Source organism: Gymnodraco acuticeps, unplaced genomic scaffold (assembly GCF_902827175.1).
Source record: "Gymnodraco acuticeps unplaced genomic scaffold, fGymAcu1.1, whole genome shotgun sequence".
NCBI classification, from domain to species: domain Eukaryota; kingdom Metazoa; phylum Chordata; class Actinopteri; order Perciformes; family Bathydraconidae; genus Gymnodraco; species Gymnodraco acuticeps.
This window is the reverse complement of record NW_022992290.1, coordinates 181,139-198,994: the sequence shown is the minus strand read 5'-3', so window position 1 is coordinate 198,994 and position 17,856 is coordinate 181,139. Positions and strand designations below refer to the sequence as shown.

Sequence of the window (17,856 nt, the reverse complement as noted above, 5' to 3'; positions counted from 1 at the left end):
TATGTTTTAAGTTTTAATGGCCAATTTTAACAGACACGTACAAAATATGGAAATGAGTCCCACCTTCATAATTGCAGCAGAATTCCTGCTTTTGAAGGTGTGTGTGGTGTGGCTGGATGTCTCTGTGTGGACTGGCAGGACTGGCCCCTCAGGTATAGACAGCCTTCGGGCCCCTCCTGCTACTTGCAGACCCCTGAGCCCCTTGAGGACATTCTGGATATGCCCCCGCCCTGCTGGACACCGCCCGCTCAGCCCAGACCGGTTTTCTCTGAGGGGCCTCGGGGCTTCACAGTGGCCCCTGCCCAACCCCTGTCCAGCCTCATAAAAGGAGCCTGTGGCCCCAGCAGCTCTTCACTCTTCGCTCAGAGCCGACCACCAGCCGACACTCAGCCATGTACTCCAGCAACCGCAACAACATGTCCTCCTCATCCTGCCGCGTCGGCAGCATGGGGGGCGGCAGTGTGTACGGAGGAGCCGGAGGGTCCGGAGTCCGTGTCTCCCAGGCCAACTCGTCGTTCTCCGCTGGCAGGTCCTTCAACCTGACCGACTGCGTGGACGTGTCCGCCAACGAGAAGGCCACCATGCACAACCTCAACGACCGCCTGGCCACATACCTGGACAAGGTGCACAGCATGGAGAAGGCCAACGGAGAGCTGGAGCTGAAGATCAGACTTTTCCTGAAGAGCAAGAGCCGACCTGACGCCCACGACTCCTCCGCCTTCAGGGCCACCATCATAGACCAGCAGGACAAGGTGAGATATATAAAGTTTAGAAAATAAATACAACGCAAAGGGAAAAGGTGCCAAGCAATGCAAAGAAGGCTTTGGAAACAACATTTAAATCATAAAATAACAAGATAAAAACTTGTAGTGAAGAAAGATGAGTAACAAGAAAAACTATTAGATATACAGTATATTATATCACCTTTTTTCATAAATACTGTTTAGTTTTGAAAGAAATTAACACATTTTACTTTGGAACATTTTAAGATTTTCTTTTCAATTTTTGGGAGGGTTTAAAATGTTAAGTTATTATAACTTCTTATCTTCTGACCAAAATTGTCTTTATAAGTTCACGTTTTTTAGATAATAAGGGTTTGTAATCATTGAGACTAAGTTTTGTTTTCTGTAATAAAGATTATACTTTAAACAAATACAATTTAATATAACATTTTAAAAAATTTTTATACATATCTTTAAGATGAACATTTTTCGTACTTTTGGATCTTTCAGATAAACTTCGCTGCTCGTGGAAACGCCGCCATTGTCCTCGCCATCGATAACGCCCAGCTGGCCGCCGAGGACTTCAAGATGAAGTGAGTGAGAGACTCTTTTTCCTTCAACACTAAACATAATATAACCTGATTTAATCTGTCTAAATGTTAAACTCTGCTGTGCTGCAGGTATGAGAACGAGCTGGCCATGCGGCAGTCGGTGGAGGTCGACATCACCGGGCTGAGGAAGGTCCTGGATGGGCTGACCCTGAGCCGCGCCGACATTGAGATGCAGATCGAGGCTCTGAAAGACGACCTGATCAGAATGAAGAGGACCCACGAGGAGGTGAGACCCTGAAGCGACACAGAAATAGCATTTAAAATGTTAAAAGACACAAGTCTAAAGTGCCGTTTTCCTGCAGGACCTGCTGGTTCAGCGGCAGCAGACTGGAGGTCAGGTGAACGTGGAGGTGGACGCCGCTCCTCAGGAGGACCTGTCCGCCGTCATCGCCCAAATCAGAGAACACTACGAGACCGTGGCCTCAAAGAACCGCAAAGACCTGGAGTCCTGGTTCCAAACCAAGGTGAGAGCTCATCTTACACCACCAGGACTTCCTGTTTAAAGTTTATCAACAATTTGTTTAGTTTTTTCACTTTTATATTTTATTATTTTGTTTCGTTCTTTCATAGTAGTTCAGGTCTTTCATTTTTAAGATTTTTCTTTCACATTTAAATTTTTTAAACATGATATCAAAGTCACTTATGTTTCAAATTTGTTTTATTTCTATTTTATTTTATGATTTCTCTGAGTGTTTTTAGTTTAAAAACGTTTTTTTCAAAGTACATGATCATAACTTTAATAACAAACTTTCCCTCACAGACAGCCGAGCTGAACCAAGAGGTTTCTGTGAGCACTGAGACGCTGCACACCACCAAGTCTGAGATTGGAGAGGTCAGACGATTAGCGCAGAGTCTGGAGATCAAACTGCAGGCGCAGATCAGCAAGGTGCACTATTTACATCTAATATTAAAGATATACCTTGTATATTTAAAGTTTAGACAATCATGAAAATGGATGTCTAACAAGTTTTCCCTCTGTTCTGACGGTTTGAGGAGATTTTAAAGTGTTAAGTGAGTCCCCCCTCTTCCTCCTGAACAGAAAGGAGCTGTGGAGATGTCTCTGGCTGAGACCCAGAGCCGCTACTCCGTCATGCTGCAAGGTTACCAGAGGCAGGTGGAGGCTCTGGAGAATCAGCTGGGCCAGCTGAGGGGCAACCTGGAGAGGCAGGGACAGCAGTACCAGATGCTGCTGGACATCAAGACTAGACTGGAGCTGGAGATCGCCGAGTACAGGAGGCTGCTGGACGGAGAGAGGTGAGCCCAAGGAAAAGTTGTCCCCACCCACAATCTAAGTTCATTGTTAGAATGCTAACATCAGCCAGTTTTTAGAAATCACAGGGTGCATCTGAGGTTACTGTGGGCATGCATTGCTGACGTGAGTTAATCATCTGAAATAAGTGTTAGCATGCTAAAAGTAGTTTATTATCAGTAAACACAAAGTGTAGCTAAGTTCGGTGTTAGCGTGCTAAAAGTAGCTTATTATCAGTAAACACAAAGTGTAGCTGAGTTCGGTGTTAGCATGCTAAAAGTAGCTTATTATCAGTAAACACAAAGTGTAGCTGAGTTCGGTGTTAGCATGCTAAAAGTAGCTTATTATCAGTAAACACAAAGTGTAGCTGAGTTCGGCGTTAGCATGCTAAAAGTAGCTTATTATCAGTAAACACAAAGTGTAGCTGAGTTCGGTGTTAGCATGCTAAAAGTAGCTTATTATCAGTAAACACAAAGTGTAGCTGAGTTTCGGTGTTAGCATGCTAAAGTAGCTTATTATCAGTAAACACAAAGTGTAGCTGAGTTCGGTGTTAGCATGCTAAAAGTAGCTTATTATCAGTAAACACTAAGTGTAGCTGAGTTCGGTGTTAGCATGCTAAAAGTAGCTTATTATCAGTAAACACAAAGTGTAGCTGAGTTCGGTGTTAGCATGCTAAAAGTAGCTTATTATCAGTAAACACAAAGTGTAGCTGAGTTCGGTGTTAGCATGCTAAAAGTAGCTTATTATCAGTAAACACAAAGTGTAGCTGAGTTCGGTGTTAGCATGCTAAAAGTAGCTTATTATCAGTAAACACTAAGTGCAGCTGAGTTGAGCGTGTTTGCAGGCTAACATGAGCTAAAGAAAAAATAAATAAGTAACAAATAAAGCAATAATAACTGAATTATGTTATTTCCCAGCCTTGTCACCACTACCAAGACCATCACGAGCACCAGGGGTGGTGACCATTACGAAGGAAGTGGACGAACACGGAAATGTGATCAACAGTAATTAGCTTCAAACTCTAAACAGAGTCTGTCTGAGCTTCTCCAATACAAATAAATGGTAACATTGTTACTGAGCTTAATTTGTTTTACTTTCACACTGATGATCAGCTGCTGCTGTGACATCATTAAAGAGTCATCTCTGAAACATTTGGAATCTTTTCTATCTATTTTCTTTGCACACAATATCTTTCAATATTATTTTATCACCAATGAATACATACATAATTTAGTTGCGAAATATACTAGGTCTACCATATGTTTTGAGGTTTCCTTAAGTGCCAAACAATTCATGGCACAGAGTTATTGTAATAATAATAGCAGCTAAAGCAAACCGATATTGTTCTAAACTGTATTAAAGTAAACAGGTATTATCTTGAACTGTATTGAAGTGAACATGTATTATTTGGGACTGTTTTGAAGTAATCCTATATATATAAACCTTCTTACCTACACTCCATAAGGCAGATATCACCAACACACACACATACACCTCCTGTCTCCATGCAGCACACACACATAAACTCCTTGACCCAGATATCAGCAACACACACACACACACGCCTCCGCTTATCAGCACACACACATACACTTCCCCTCACTAACACACACATGTTATTTTTCAAGGTTCTTTCTGGGGCCAATATAATCCCAAGCACCAATATATCTGTGTACAATGTTTGATACCAATATATCTGTGTACAATGTTTGATACCAATATATCTGTGTACAATGTTTAATACCAATATATCTGTGTACAATGTTTGATACCAATATATCTGTGTACAATGTTTGATACCAATATATCTGTGTACAATGTTTGATTGTTTAGGAAAGAATAGTTTGTGTGAAACCTTCCCTGGGAAATTAAAGGAGTTGAGTCCGGTGGAAGATAAGAAGTGGCTCTCCACCCCAAAATATGTCCATATATACTGTTGTTTCTTCATGCAAAATGCTCTCTGTTTCTGACTGGCTGGTCCCGATATCTGTATCGCACGGCAGTAGAGCGGGGAGCCCGGAGTGCTCTGTTTCAGGGCACTCTGTATTTCGTATTGTGTTTTTTTACTGTATTAAAATCAGATTATTGTTATAACTTTTATGGCGGTGTTTTGAACTCCTTCTTTTATTAAATCTGACCAGGCTCATCTAAAGGACGGCGCAGAGCAGAGGTGGGCTTTAAGCCACCACTACTGTGTCTGCCCCAACACAGCTCACTATAATTCTCTTATAGATCCGTGTAGCACACAGATTTATCAACACACTCTCACTCCCTAAGCGTCCAGGAGCGACGTTTGGTCAGTGTCCGTGGCGTCCAGTTGTGACGCTCCTAGGCTCCTTCAGCGTCATAAAGGGACGCAAATAGCTTTCAACTGATTGCAATGTATTCCCATCTGCGGCGGGATTTGACGCTCATGGAAGCACGGCATTCGTTTGTGTCGGCTGCCCTTAAAGGCAATGTGAGCGTCCATTCCCATTGGATAACGGAGAATTGTACACCCGGAAGTAAGTATTCCTCTTACTGTCGATTGATTTTACAGTGATATCTGCACTACTCATCGACTAAAAACCACCAGATTATCCTTGTTAATTACACAACATTGATTGGTTTAAATCAGGGGTGCCCAACCAGTCGATCGCGATCGACCGGTCGATCGCGGGGAGATTCCCAGTCGATCGCGAGATGTGTCTAAAAATAGAACAATAATATTCTGTTTTATCGTTAATGTCCTATAACATAATCTTCCTGTGCCAGAATAATGCACTTGAACGCATCAAAGCTTTGTGATTGGCCGGCGTGACCCCATGTGTCGGGGCGTGGCTGGTGGGCACTATTTCGCTGACGTTGTCCGTGTCAACAGGAGTGACAGTCCGCACACACACAAGACCGCAATTATGGCAGAAGCAAAAAAGTATATAATATAAAAATATATAATTTTCACTCCGAGTGGGAGGATGATTATTTTTGTATCTATTCCAATTCAAAGTCCATCTGTCTCATCTGCAATGCGAGCGTCGCTTTTTCGAAGAAGGGTAATTTAGGAGCGGCATTTCAAAACAGTGCACAAACGCTACGAGATGGAATTCCCTCCTAATTCTGCCCTACGCTCCCAAAAGGTGAGGGACCTGAAAGGACAGCTAAATGCACAGCAGTCCATTTTCACCAGGCCCAACAACAAGAGCAAGGCTGCTACCAGAGCATCTTATCGTGTCAGTCACGTTCTTGCGAAACACATGAAGTCTTTCAAAGATGGCGAAGTTGTGAAAGAAGCATTCCTGGAGGCTGCCGACGCGCTTTTGGGGACAGTAAAAATAACAGTAGCATTTCAACAGGTTTTTGATATAATAAAAACTCAAGTTGGATACCGTTATTAATCAGCTGTGAGTTTTAGTTTGTTTGAACTTAGTCATTATAATTATTGTTCAAAATGGTATAAGAATGCAAACTTAAATTGATTATAGTCTATTATCAATTCAGGTTAAAGGAATGCTCCACTCATTAGATAATTAATCAAAACTTCAGTATTTAGTGAAACATTATGTTTAAACCATACCCTGAAGAAATCAGCGATATTCCCCGGTAAATAATGATTTTATAGCTCTTTTTTATCAAGCCCTGTATATTCCGTCAGGCCGCTGCCATTTTGCCCATTTTTAGTAGTCACGTGATGGTCGTGACGTCATCCATGCGTTCACTTTGTAAACACCATATACAGTCTATGGTAAACACACGAAAACATGACGAAGTTTTGAGCAATATGAAGAGATTGGAAGGGGGAATTCAGCCATACAGGTTCGAGCCTACTTAGTACTACTTAGTAGATACAATGATTTTGATTACTAGATATGTATGCATGTAGTACCACCCTTGCTAGCGATTCCCTCTCTAGTTTAGCATACTCAGCCTCGTTGTCCCTGGCCCTAGAACCATGATTTTATGGGGCCGGAAAAACTGGGGAAAAATACCCACTAGCCGGTGTTGCAGTATAACTTGAGTCATGACAACTGGCGACATTCTATTATTTTCGTCATAGGAATCCGGGGCGTGTACATTGAGGACCCATTGTTGACTTACCATGTTGATCGCCTCGTTTGTCGTTTACGTTCATCTTTTGCTATATCTGCCTTCCTAAGATCACTTTGATGCACATTCAGTACTCGTATGTGAGGTTGTGGGTGAGAGGTGGATATCGTGACGCTTACAGGGAGGTATCGAACATTACAAAGTAGGTGACTGTGTGGATGCCTGTTCAAAATATTGCAAACTTGAATAAATCATTTCAATTATATATTTGTGTCCGACTTTCATTTGTACATCGTTCTTAATGTGATGTATAGTAGCTCTGATAGCTGTCCATACCTTCAGACAGCCTAAAAGTAAAACACAAGTCGTTTATTCACAGCCCGACCGCTCATCGACATGACTGGATCACTCATGACAGGTTGTGATCAGCTCCGATTAAATTGTGATATAAATGCTGTAGCTATTCTCCAGGGAGCACGTTTTTTTTATGAAATATCTGTATCCCTCTCATCACAACAAGACTCTACACTGTGCAGGAAAAACAATTACATACATGAAAATAACCTTGATGCATGGGAATGAATCACACAAACTATTTTCCGTGGCTATACTGATATGTCACAGTGACGGTCAACCACAGAAACGTAAGTCCAGCGGGGCACAAGTTGAATACATATAAAACATTTTTACATCGTTCTTAATGTGATGTATAGTAGCTTTGATAGCTGTCCATACCTTCAGACAGCCTAAAAGTAAAACACAAGTTGTTTATTCAGAGCCCGAAAGCAGCATCGAGATGACTGGATCATCTGCAGTGTTGGGCAAGTTAATTCCAAAATGTAATACAGTACATTACTTATTACTGTCTTTTTTAAGTAATAGACTACGTTACATTACAATATTACTGTCTCTGAAATGTAATGATCTACACTACTTTTATATTAGCCTACTTTTGATCACAAATACATGGATCAACAGTCTGGTGGGTCATGGTCCTTGTCATTTGCTTTTGTGTTCCCATAACAACATGTCCAAGATGTCCATGTGCCAGGCTAACACATGTGACAGAACTAGCTTGGAAAGGTTTTTTGTTGCTAAAGTTAACATTCAAGCCATTTAAGAATAAAAATGCTTACATGACATGTCATTTGTTAAACATTAAGCTGTCTTTGGCTCTTTTCTGATTCTGATTACATATAACCTGTTGTAGAAACATTTATTGATGAAATTGATATGAAACAAATGCCATAAATATTGCTGTGACACTGATGTCACATCGGGACATTAACCCTAAACATTCACAGTAAACCCGGAGTGACATATATGCACAATTACAAATATGATTATGATCTGCTCAGTTAATTTAGCTGATTCAATTATATTTAGTTAACATATTCTTTATTATTCAATTCAAAGTATGTTCAAACAAATGTAAACCAAAAAATCATCCTCATTAATGAAGTTATAAATAAGAGTTACTTTACCATTAAAGCCCAATGTGACATATATGTCACATTTCAGATATTTGACACTAGGGGGGGTTACTTGTCAGAAATGTGTTCTAGGTGGTCTATTTAGTCTAAATGACGTTCCCCTTAATTTCCCCAAAAGTAGAAATGGGTCCGGGTTCTTATGGGTTAAACGTATAGGCTTAACGGCATAATAGAACTACTGTATTATATGTATTCAACGTGTGCCCCGCTGGACTTACGTTTCTGTGGTTGACCGTTACTGTGACACATCACTATAGCAACGGAAGATAGTTTGTGATTCATTCCCATGCCATGCATCAAGGTTATTTTCATGTATGTAATTGTTTTTCCTGCACAGTGTAGAGTCTTGTTGTGATGAGAGGGATACAGGTATTTCATTAAAAAAACGTGCTCCCTGGAGAATAGCTACAGAATTGATATCACAATTTAATTGGAGCTGATCACAACCTGTCATGAGTGATCAAGTCATGTCGATGAGCGTTCGGGCTGTGAATAAACAACTTGTGTTTTACTTTTAGGCTGTCTGAAGGTATGGACAGCTATCAGAGCTACTATACATCACATTAAGAACGATGTACAAATGAAAGTCGGACACAAATATATAATTTAAATGATTTATTCAAGTTTGCAATATTTTGAACAGGCATCCACACAGTCACCTACTTTGTAATGTTCGATACCTCCCTGTAAGCGTCACAATATCCACCTCTCACCCACAACCTCACATACGAGTACTGAATGTGCATCAAAGTGATCTTAGGAAGGCAGATATAGCAAAAGATGAACGTAAACGACAAACGAGGCGATCGACATGGTAAGTCAACAATGGGTCCTCAATGTACACGCCCCGGATTCCTATGACGAAAATAATAGAATGTCGCCAGTTGTCATGACTCACGTTATACTGCAACACCGGTACTACGCTATATGGAAAGGTCACCAAAAACTGGCCTGGCCTGGCCTGGACGATAAAGGACGTTTAAACGGGGCTACCCGCTGCAATGGAAATGCGCCATAACATACCTTATTCTTACTCCGAGCACTACTTCTGGTCCTCCGTCGCTTCACACTTGCAGAGGGCGATTTATCAACTGGCCGAACTGGTGTCCTGGTCGGTGATGACACCAGAAAGACCGATGGTACTGCATCCTACGGTGGCCGGCAGGTGCAAACGCGGAACAACGGCCAAAAACAAATACATTAGCAGGAAACAGCTACAAATCCTGAAATGAAAAACAAACAAATCCTGAAAACAAATACAACCAAAAAACGCTGCATTTCCAGAAATGATGCAAACTAAATACAACACACAAACCCCGAAAACAAACGCAACAAAATGCTGACGCTGCAAATACCAAAACGACATGCAAAGTCCAAAGCACATACAAATCCCAAAACACATACAAAAGAAAAACATTCTGGAAGTGTTCCAGGCCTCTAGGGGGCGCGCTACGTGGAACAGATTGAACGAACAAGAGTGCTGCAAATTGAAGCCGGAGGAAACGAAGTTGATCGAAGTGGAAAAAGACGATATATAAAAAGGTAAGTTTTGTTTTGATACAAAGAGCGTCATATTTACCCAGCTAGCGTTAGCTTGTTTGGTGAAAGAGCTTGCAAGTCAAGAGACAGCACTGTCTGTGCACCTAAATGTAACTCTTGACATCATATAGATATATTATAGGTGCAGAGAGGAGTTGGTTTATTGTGCTTCAATGTAAATCCTAATGTGAGAGTTAAAGGACGGTCAACAATATAATGTACCTTGGTCAGTTTGGATTTATCGTGGCATTTATTCTTAATTAAAGTGAATTTATTTGTATTTCAGTCAGTCATTTGTGTGTTGTATGCAGGTGTGGGACATTCCAAAAGGGAGCACTCCACGAATGGACAACAGTTTGCAGGGTAAAATAAAACATTGTCAACATATTATTTTGTGCCACAAGAAGCAGAATGTTTTAACAGTACAGTAGTTTGAATATATTTGTTGTTAACCTTTATCAGACCTCTCAGGCACCCACAACCAGCGTCTGATCGGGTAAGACTAATTACAAATGTAATTATACCATGTAGGTTTTAATTTGTGAACATGAAATCAATAAATACCTTTGTGTGCACTTATTTCCTGGGTAAAAATAGGATGGAGCACCAACCCCATTCCAGGAAGAGGTCCAGTCTGCCCCGGGTCAGAACCACTTCTATAGGTAAACAAGGTTGACAGTTGCATCATGACACAGTTGTTTGCTGTGTATCTTTATTTTACATTTGTTTGTTTGTATAGCCTCCAATCACAGTGGGTAACATTGCCAGGAAGCAGAACAATTATACTTTTATACATTTCCAAATGACACCCACAACATCTGACATCTTAGTGAAGACAATACAAAAAACACCCACAAATATTTTTCAAAGATCAGATATTTTTTGTTGCATCCATTTCAAATGTTTACAAGGATTGTGCAGGAGTATGACAAAAGTGCTGTTGTCAGTTTAGAACCCAATGTATTGAAAAAACAGGAAGAGGATCGACATCCTTTTGTAAATATGACTGTCATGCATATATTAGGTATTTGAAAGTAATTATTCAACTGTCTTCTCACTGCAGCAACTACACAACTGTGTATGCACTTATCATTATTGATAGCCAGTCTGAGCCAGAAGACACAATGGAGCAAAGGTATTAATTGTTACTATTACCACTTAATTTTTCTATTCTATTCTGTAAATCTTATTACTAGCTTCATCATTTAATATTACAATACATCACTTTGTCTTTCCCAGCACAGAATACCTGACTGCGGCACACATTGTTGCAGAACTCTCTGCAAAAATAACAAATACATCTTGCAGCAGGTTCAATATTAATAGAGCCAGTGTGTGCGATGGAGCAATCCGCGGCTTCAAAGGTGCCTCATTCGATCCCTCTCATGAGATGTCAGTTAAGTTCACTGATGATGAGGGACACACTGAGGATGGAGGGGACAATGGTGGTCCCAAGCGTGAGTTCCTGACCCTCCTTATGGAATGCCTGAGAATGAAGAAAACATCACGTCAGCAACTGTTTGTGCCCCAACTGTTTTGTGACTTTCCCAGCCGCTCACTGTCTCAAAATCTGATTCTAAATATATAATGTTCTCTATAAAGATATAACTAATACACAATTATGAATGTATAATATAAGCTGTTTTGTGTATTTAATCATGCATTGGTCTACAATTTAATGATGGCTTCTACATATTTCACATAAACAGACAATGAAAAAATGTGTCCTTCATGCTGATAACTAGTGTATGCATCTGCCAATTCGTATTCTAAACAGAGTAGTGTGTTGAATCCTTATTTCTTGCATTTGAAACAGATACAATAAAAAAAGTGAACTTACTGTTGTGTTCAACTTCTGCCAAAAACTGTACATGTTTGCCACAGAACACTTGAACTGTCCCCAGATGCTGGCCACAGAAAGGACAAAACATGGCGGCCTGAAAAGACATACATTGATGTAGTAAATCCATTTAATCAAGTTAATCAAAAACACATAGTCTAAATAGTGGTTAGCTAAATAAATAGAAAGATACATCATGTTTACCGTTGAATCTGTGTTCTCTCTCTCTCCTTGAATGTCTCTATATTTGTTCTTGAGCATGTCTAATGCACACTACTCTCCTGTCATTACTTTGTCCCTCTTCACATGTTGTCACATCTCTCTCAATTCAATAGCTTTATTAGCATGACCATAGTTACAGGTAATTGCTAAAGCTCTGTATAGTTGCAACATCTATACACAAATATATACATATAAACAAACTGCTAAGAATTCAAATGTCCTTTTTCCGCGGTACTCACTATGGCCCGTGTTATTTGCCTGCACTTGATTTGTCATCTCTTTTAAAAATGTTCTTCCCTCACTTTATCTTCTCTTCACGTGAAGCTCTCCTCTCCTCAGCTGGTGTAGTAGTTAGGCACGCTAACGCTAGCTATATAAATATGACGCTCTATGTATTAAAACAAAACGTACCTTCTTATATCTTTCTCCACTTAAATGAAGTTTCTTTACTCTCGATTTCCATCACTCTTGTTCGTTCTCTCTATGTCTGGTCAGACATCAATCTGTTCCACGTAGCGCGCCCCCTAGAGGCCTGGAGCACTTCCGGAATGTTTTTTTTGTATGTGTTTTGGGATTTGTACGTGCTTTGGACTTTGCATATCATTTTGGTATTTACAGCGTTTTTTTGTTGCGTTTGTTTTCGGGGTTTGTGTGTTGTATTTAGTTTGCAACATTTCTGTAAATGCAGCGTTTTTCTGTTGTATTTGTTTTCAGGGTTTGTTTGTTTTTCATTTCATTATTTGCAGGTGTTTCCTGCTTATGTATGCGTTTTGGGCCGTTGTTCCGCGTTTGCACCTGCCGGCCACCGTAGCATCCCCATTAAGTAATGGTTGTTCAATAAATCCCATGTTATGTTTTATCATACTCTCAGAGTAGTCGTCCGGAAACTTGAAATGTTCGCTGCATACATGCACCTGTGGATCTTTCGGTTCGGGCCGGCCACATTTCGCTAGCCACTGCCTCCGAACGTACTTCCTACGCTTACCTTTTGGCAACAGATGGAACCGAGCATTCCGTGGATTGTTCCTATCAGAATTGTGGCAATGTTTCGCGATACAATGAGGCATATTTGAAGAGAGTAACTACAGTAAATAACATGAACATCAACGTTTCCTCGAAACCAAACGCATGGATTACGTCACGTCCGGTAAAATGGCGCCGCCCACAGTGTTGATGTTATTTCGGTAATTAATCAGTTTAAAATCACTGATAATGTCATCGGATTAAAAAAAAAAAAAAAGAGAGAGACTGGCAGAGACTGGTCTGTTTTATCGGATGATAAAAAAAAAAAAATGAGTGTCATGAGCATACCATTCCTTTAAGAAACTGTTGCTTGCATCCTATTTTAAAGGCATTTCTTTTTATACTCTACTAAAATGCAACAAAAAAGGGTTTGATTCTATTAATTGTGTCTTTTTTATTGCACTTTGGCAGCAGATTCCTGTGTAGCTTCAGATCTGAGTTGTCTTATTAGTAAGCCTAATTTATACTTTTGTAGCAACACTATTTTTATATAATGGCAAAGAAAGGGTTCAGAGTCTTTTCTTTTTTCCTGTGTCATGTGGCAGCACTGTTCAATGTTTCTTGAAAACATTACCCACTGTAGTATGTGACGTGTGAATAAACTCCAACTCTGTATCAACAACACTGCTGTGTAACTTCAGTTAAATACTTGTATGTGTGTAGATTAGAAAGAGGTAAGATAAAGGATCTGCAGTATTTTATGAGGTAGTAATCGTACAAAGGTCAGTTTTATACAAGTAGAAGTGTGTATGTACCTGGTAGTAGGCTGTCAGTAATGGCTACGTCTCTCTATTTGGACTGGTAGATCTCGGCAGACTGGCAACTTTAAAAGTAGCTCTCGGTTCAAAAAAGGTTGGGCACCCCTGGTTTAAATTGTGTGCAATGATTTTGTATTTTTCCCCTTCGATTCGGAGAAACAAATATTTTTTCGGAGTAAAGGATAGCAGAAGACACTACACTACCCAGAATCCCCAGCTATCTTTTGGACTACACCATGTGCTCTGTTTGACAAACCCCGTGATAGTCCTCAAGCTCTGTGATTGGAGAGTGTGCTCCGAGGGTTACGCCAATTCTCGAACAGCACTTGAAATGGGATGGAACCACGGCAGACTGTCCAAAACTGGATTTGAACGGGTCCACCGCGTCCCCCCCCTCCCCCACCCCGTCCCGAGAACTACACATGCTGGCTATTCTGTTTCGCAACATGTTCTCTATCTATGGCACGTCTCTAGAGTTGTAGTTTTAAAAGACGTTTTCGTATTTCCCATAATAAGAAGTTGCCAGTATTAAACTGTGTACATCCCTGGAGGTTTAGGGGATAGGAAACACTCAAATTTAAAACATATAATTAATAAATGGGAGAAAATTGCTTGTGCCCATAATGGGCAGCATTAATATATATACACACATGCCAGCTAAGGTCAGAATAGCTTTATTTAACAGCTGGTCTTATGTTTGTGACCCCTGTTGTTAATTGATAAGCCTGAAACATGCACTTGTTAAGGTTCAGAGGCAAATTTTGCAAATATGGCAGTAGCCATCGATCAGCTTAAGATAAGATATACTTTATTGATCCCAAGTTGGAACATTTGCGTTACATCAGCATATATAACAGTTGTAAATATGCAGTGGTGTTTATTTGTAAATCATTTAGTATAATCACACAAATTCTGTGTTTTATATTTAACAATTCTGTGTTCTTTATTTATTGATTGTTCAATACCTGACAAGGCCGGAGATGAAATATCTACATCTTATAAGAGTATAATACATTATGTATAATATCAGTTCAAATAAGTGCTTCAACATAGTTAACATTGCTGGAGGTATGCACAAATATTGATAGATGTCTTGTAATGCACTATTGAGGAACCTGCGAGCCAAGTTTTTCATTCATTGCATAACTACACCGTTCGTGAATATGATATGTCAATAAACCTTAGAAAATCTTGAAATCTTGAAAGGGATGTGCAAAATAGTCATTATATACAGTCTTTAATTAACTATTAGTAGAAAATAACGAGTAATGAATATACTTTATAGGGATCCTATTAATATCTAATAATAAAAATAATGAAATTCAATAACATGCTTTAACCACTAGGTGTCCCTTTATATCAGCTGTGCACCGTTATGGTGTAAATACAGCCTATCTACCAATTGGATCAAATATAAAAGTCAGCCGAATTAGTGTTGATACTGCAAGGAGACGTATTGTGTGAAAAGAAATGTAAGATGTTGTTTAATGGCTGATATATTTATGATCCACGTCACGTTTTCAGTTCCTCATGTTTGTCTAGAAGTCTTCTCATCAGGGCTCTATAAATACAGAACTACGGCAGATATGTCATATTTAAAGCAGCCGAACCGTGTATTACAATGCCGTTATGTGATGACTTTCAAAGAGAAAAGCAAGCGCACTCAGAATAAAGTATTATTATTATTTTTTTAAATGTTTTCGGCCTGTTTCCGGTATTTGTTAATGACGATGTGCTGTGAGATGTGAGACTGGAATTGCACAGGGGAAAATAACGTAGGCTATCTTTAGATGCGGATTTTGTTAAACTAATACATTTGCGCTGTGGACCAACACTATACATTGACGGGGAAGGGGGTAGCAATAAAGATAACACCATTAAACAGTTACACAACATAACAGAAATAATATCGATAGCAGCGTCCCTAGCAACCACCTTGGTAACAATGAAAACGTCGCGATTTCCTGAAGTAATCTTCGTAATAACTAGTAAACTAAAGATCATGTACATCCACTGCACACATAATCTGAAATAACAACTCATATTTCTCGCATCAAATGACATCAAAACGCATTTTAATGGCCAAACTAACTTTAAAATAGGCATTTTACACCGAGAATAAAACGAAGTTCGGCCATGTTTTCTTTTTCTGCAGGGAGAAATTTGAAGATCACGTGACATAGACGCCAGCCATTGGAATGAATGGTGAAAAAAAACGGGGTTTTTCAAACAGAGCACATGGTGTAGTCCAAACGATAGCTGGGGATTCTGGGTAGTGTAGTGTCTTCTGCCATCCTTTACTCCGCAAACAATTTAAACCAATCAATGTTGTGTAATTAACAAGGATAATCTGGTGTTTTTTAGTCGATGAGTAGTGCATATATCACTGTAAAATCAATCGACAGTAAGAGGAATACTTACTTCCGGGTGTACAATTCTCCGTTATCCAATGGGAATGGACGCTCACATTGCCTTTAAGGGCAGCCGACACAAACGAATGCCGTGCTTCCATGAGCGTCAAATCCCGCCGCAGATGGGAATACATTGCAATCAGTTGAAAGCTATTTGCGTCCCTTTATGACGCTGAAGGAGCCTAGGAGCGTCACAACTGGACGCCACGGACACTGACCAAACGTCGCTCCTGGACGCTTAGGGAGTGAGAGTGTGTTGGATTTATTAGTGAACACAGCTCACTTGATTGCACAAGGATCCGTTAGAAAAAGAAGAGAGAAAAGATTAGTGATAGAAACCACTTTATTTGCCCCCCTTGCAGTAGATTCCCTAGGGGTCACACTTGCTGTCTAGTGTGTGTTTCGCAACATGTTCTATGGCACGTCTCTTTATAAGACGTTTTCGTATTTCCCACAATTAGAAGTTGCCAGTATTAAACTGTGTACACCCTGGAGGTTTAGGGGATTTGAAACACAGTGGTGTTATCAAATTTAAAACATATAATTAATAAATGGGTGAATTAATATACCCACATGACAGCTAAGGTCAGAAGAGCTTTATTTAACAGCTGGTCTTATGTCTGTGACCCCTCCTGTTGTTAATTGATAAGCCTGAAACATGCACTTGTCAAGGTTCAGAGGAACATTTTGCAAATATGGCAGTAGCCATCGATCATCTTAAGATAAGATATACTTTATTGATCCCAAGTTGGGAAATGTTTTTGTTACAGCATGTACTACTTTGTTCTACTCCACTACAATTCAGAGGTTAACCTGGTATTTTTACTCCACTACATTTATTTTAGTTACTTTGCAGATTCTGATTAATGATGTGAAATATACACAACCCTTAAATCAGACTTTAGTTACACCTGAGTCAAATTCAGGGAAGGTGATTGTCAAGTGCCAAAATAAACTATGCAATATATTGGACGTTAAGTACTTTGTCAGACTTCATATTTATCTGTGGATAACCCCAACGTTTTTTTCTTATTCAAAAGAAGACCTTAACTTAAAGTAATCTTTAATGTTTAAATAAAGCCTTATTAGTTTGTCTGTTTTGCACATCCTCCTGTTAATATCTTTGGACGTCCTGCACTAAACTGTTTTATTGTAGAGATCACTACAGTATCTTCTTGATATTTTATATTGTGTATGTAGGCTACTCTTAATATTTAAATGTTTTCATCAAATAAAACATATTCAACAACAAGATTCAATAACGTGCTTTAACCACTAGGCGGTGTGGGTTAAAAGAAATAGTTGTGTAGTTAATAAAACATAATAATTAGGGCCGGGACTTTAACGCGTTAATTAAGATTAATTAATTACACAAAAATTAACGCGTTAAAAAAATTAACGCATTTTAATCGCACTTATTTTTGCACTGTGGAACATTTCTCACTGGATGAGTTTCAGGCGTACCGATTATACTGGAGCACCAACTAACGTTCATGACTTCAGACAACAACAAACCACAGTGAACAACAGTGGGAAATGTTGTTTTAAAAAACGGACGGATGGAAGCGTCGATAAGAGCACGGTTGTGTGCAAATTATGCAAAAAGGAATTCGCATATCACCGCAGCACATCAAGCCTCAAGTATCCTCAATGCAAAACATATAGCAGCTAGCATGGAAGCTAGCGTGGACGTTAGCCTCTTTTATCGCGTTCACACCAAAAAGAGCCGGTACTAAAATTAGTTCATGAGAACCTTTTTACCCCCACGAAAGTCCCTGCTAGAGAGCAGAGAGCTGCTAGAGAGCAGGGACTTTCGTACGACTCTCTTGTGAGAAAAGAGCTATATTTCTGAATGGCTGGGCGGATTGCAAACCACGCCCCGTAAAACTCTCAAAAAGTTTTGTGAAGCCGCCATTTTATTATCCTCGCATTAGCATTATTAGCATTAGCCCAGCGCAGAAACGC

The 17,856-nt window shown here is 39.7% G+C and overlaps 2 protein-coding genes and 2 long non-coding RNA genes across 4 annotated transcripts in view; 2 read left to right on the top strand and 2 right to left on the bottom strand.

The window, feature by feature from the left end:
• LOC117540925 (SLAM family member 9-like) overlaps positions 1-17,856 on the bottom strand; it is a 133,938-nt gene that overhangs the window by 19,847 nt on the left and 96,235 nt on the right. The window lies entirely within an intron of this gene.
• Positions 338-4,501, top strand: LOC117540921 (keratin, type I cytoskeletal 13-like). Its single transcript, XM_034207866.1, has 7 exons — positions 338-752; positions 1,233-1,315; positions 1,403-1,559; positions 1,636-1,797; positions 2,094-2,219; positions 2,373-2,587; positions 3,500-4,501. The coding sequence occupies exons 1-7, from the start codon at positions 393-395 to the stop codon at positions 3,588-3,590; spliced, it is 1,194 nt and encodes a 397-aa protein (XP_034063757.1). The 5' UTR covers positions 338-392; the 3' UTR covers positions 3,591-4,501.
• On the top strand, positions 9,606-11,166 carry LOC117540931. The gene is made up of 6 exons (XR_004568242.1): positions 9,606-9,640; positions 9,949-10,000; positions 10,100-10,133; positions 10,235-10,299; positions 10,701-10,772; positions 10,877-11,166. It is a non-coding gene; the product is annotated as an uncharacterized LOC117540931 (long non-coding RNA).
• Positions 10,310-11,546, bottom strand: LOC117540933. Its single transcript, XR_004568244.1, has 2 exons — positions 11,478-11,546; positions 10,310-11,123 (listed from the first exon to the last, which is right to left on the bottom strand). It is a non-coding gene; the product is annotated as an uncharacterized LOC117540933 (long non-coding RNA).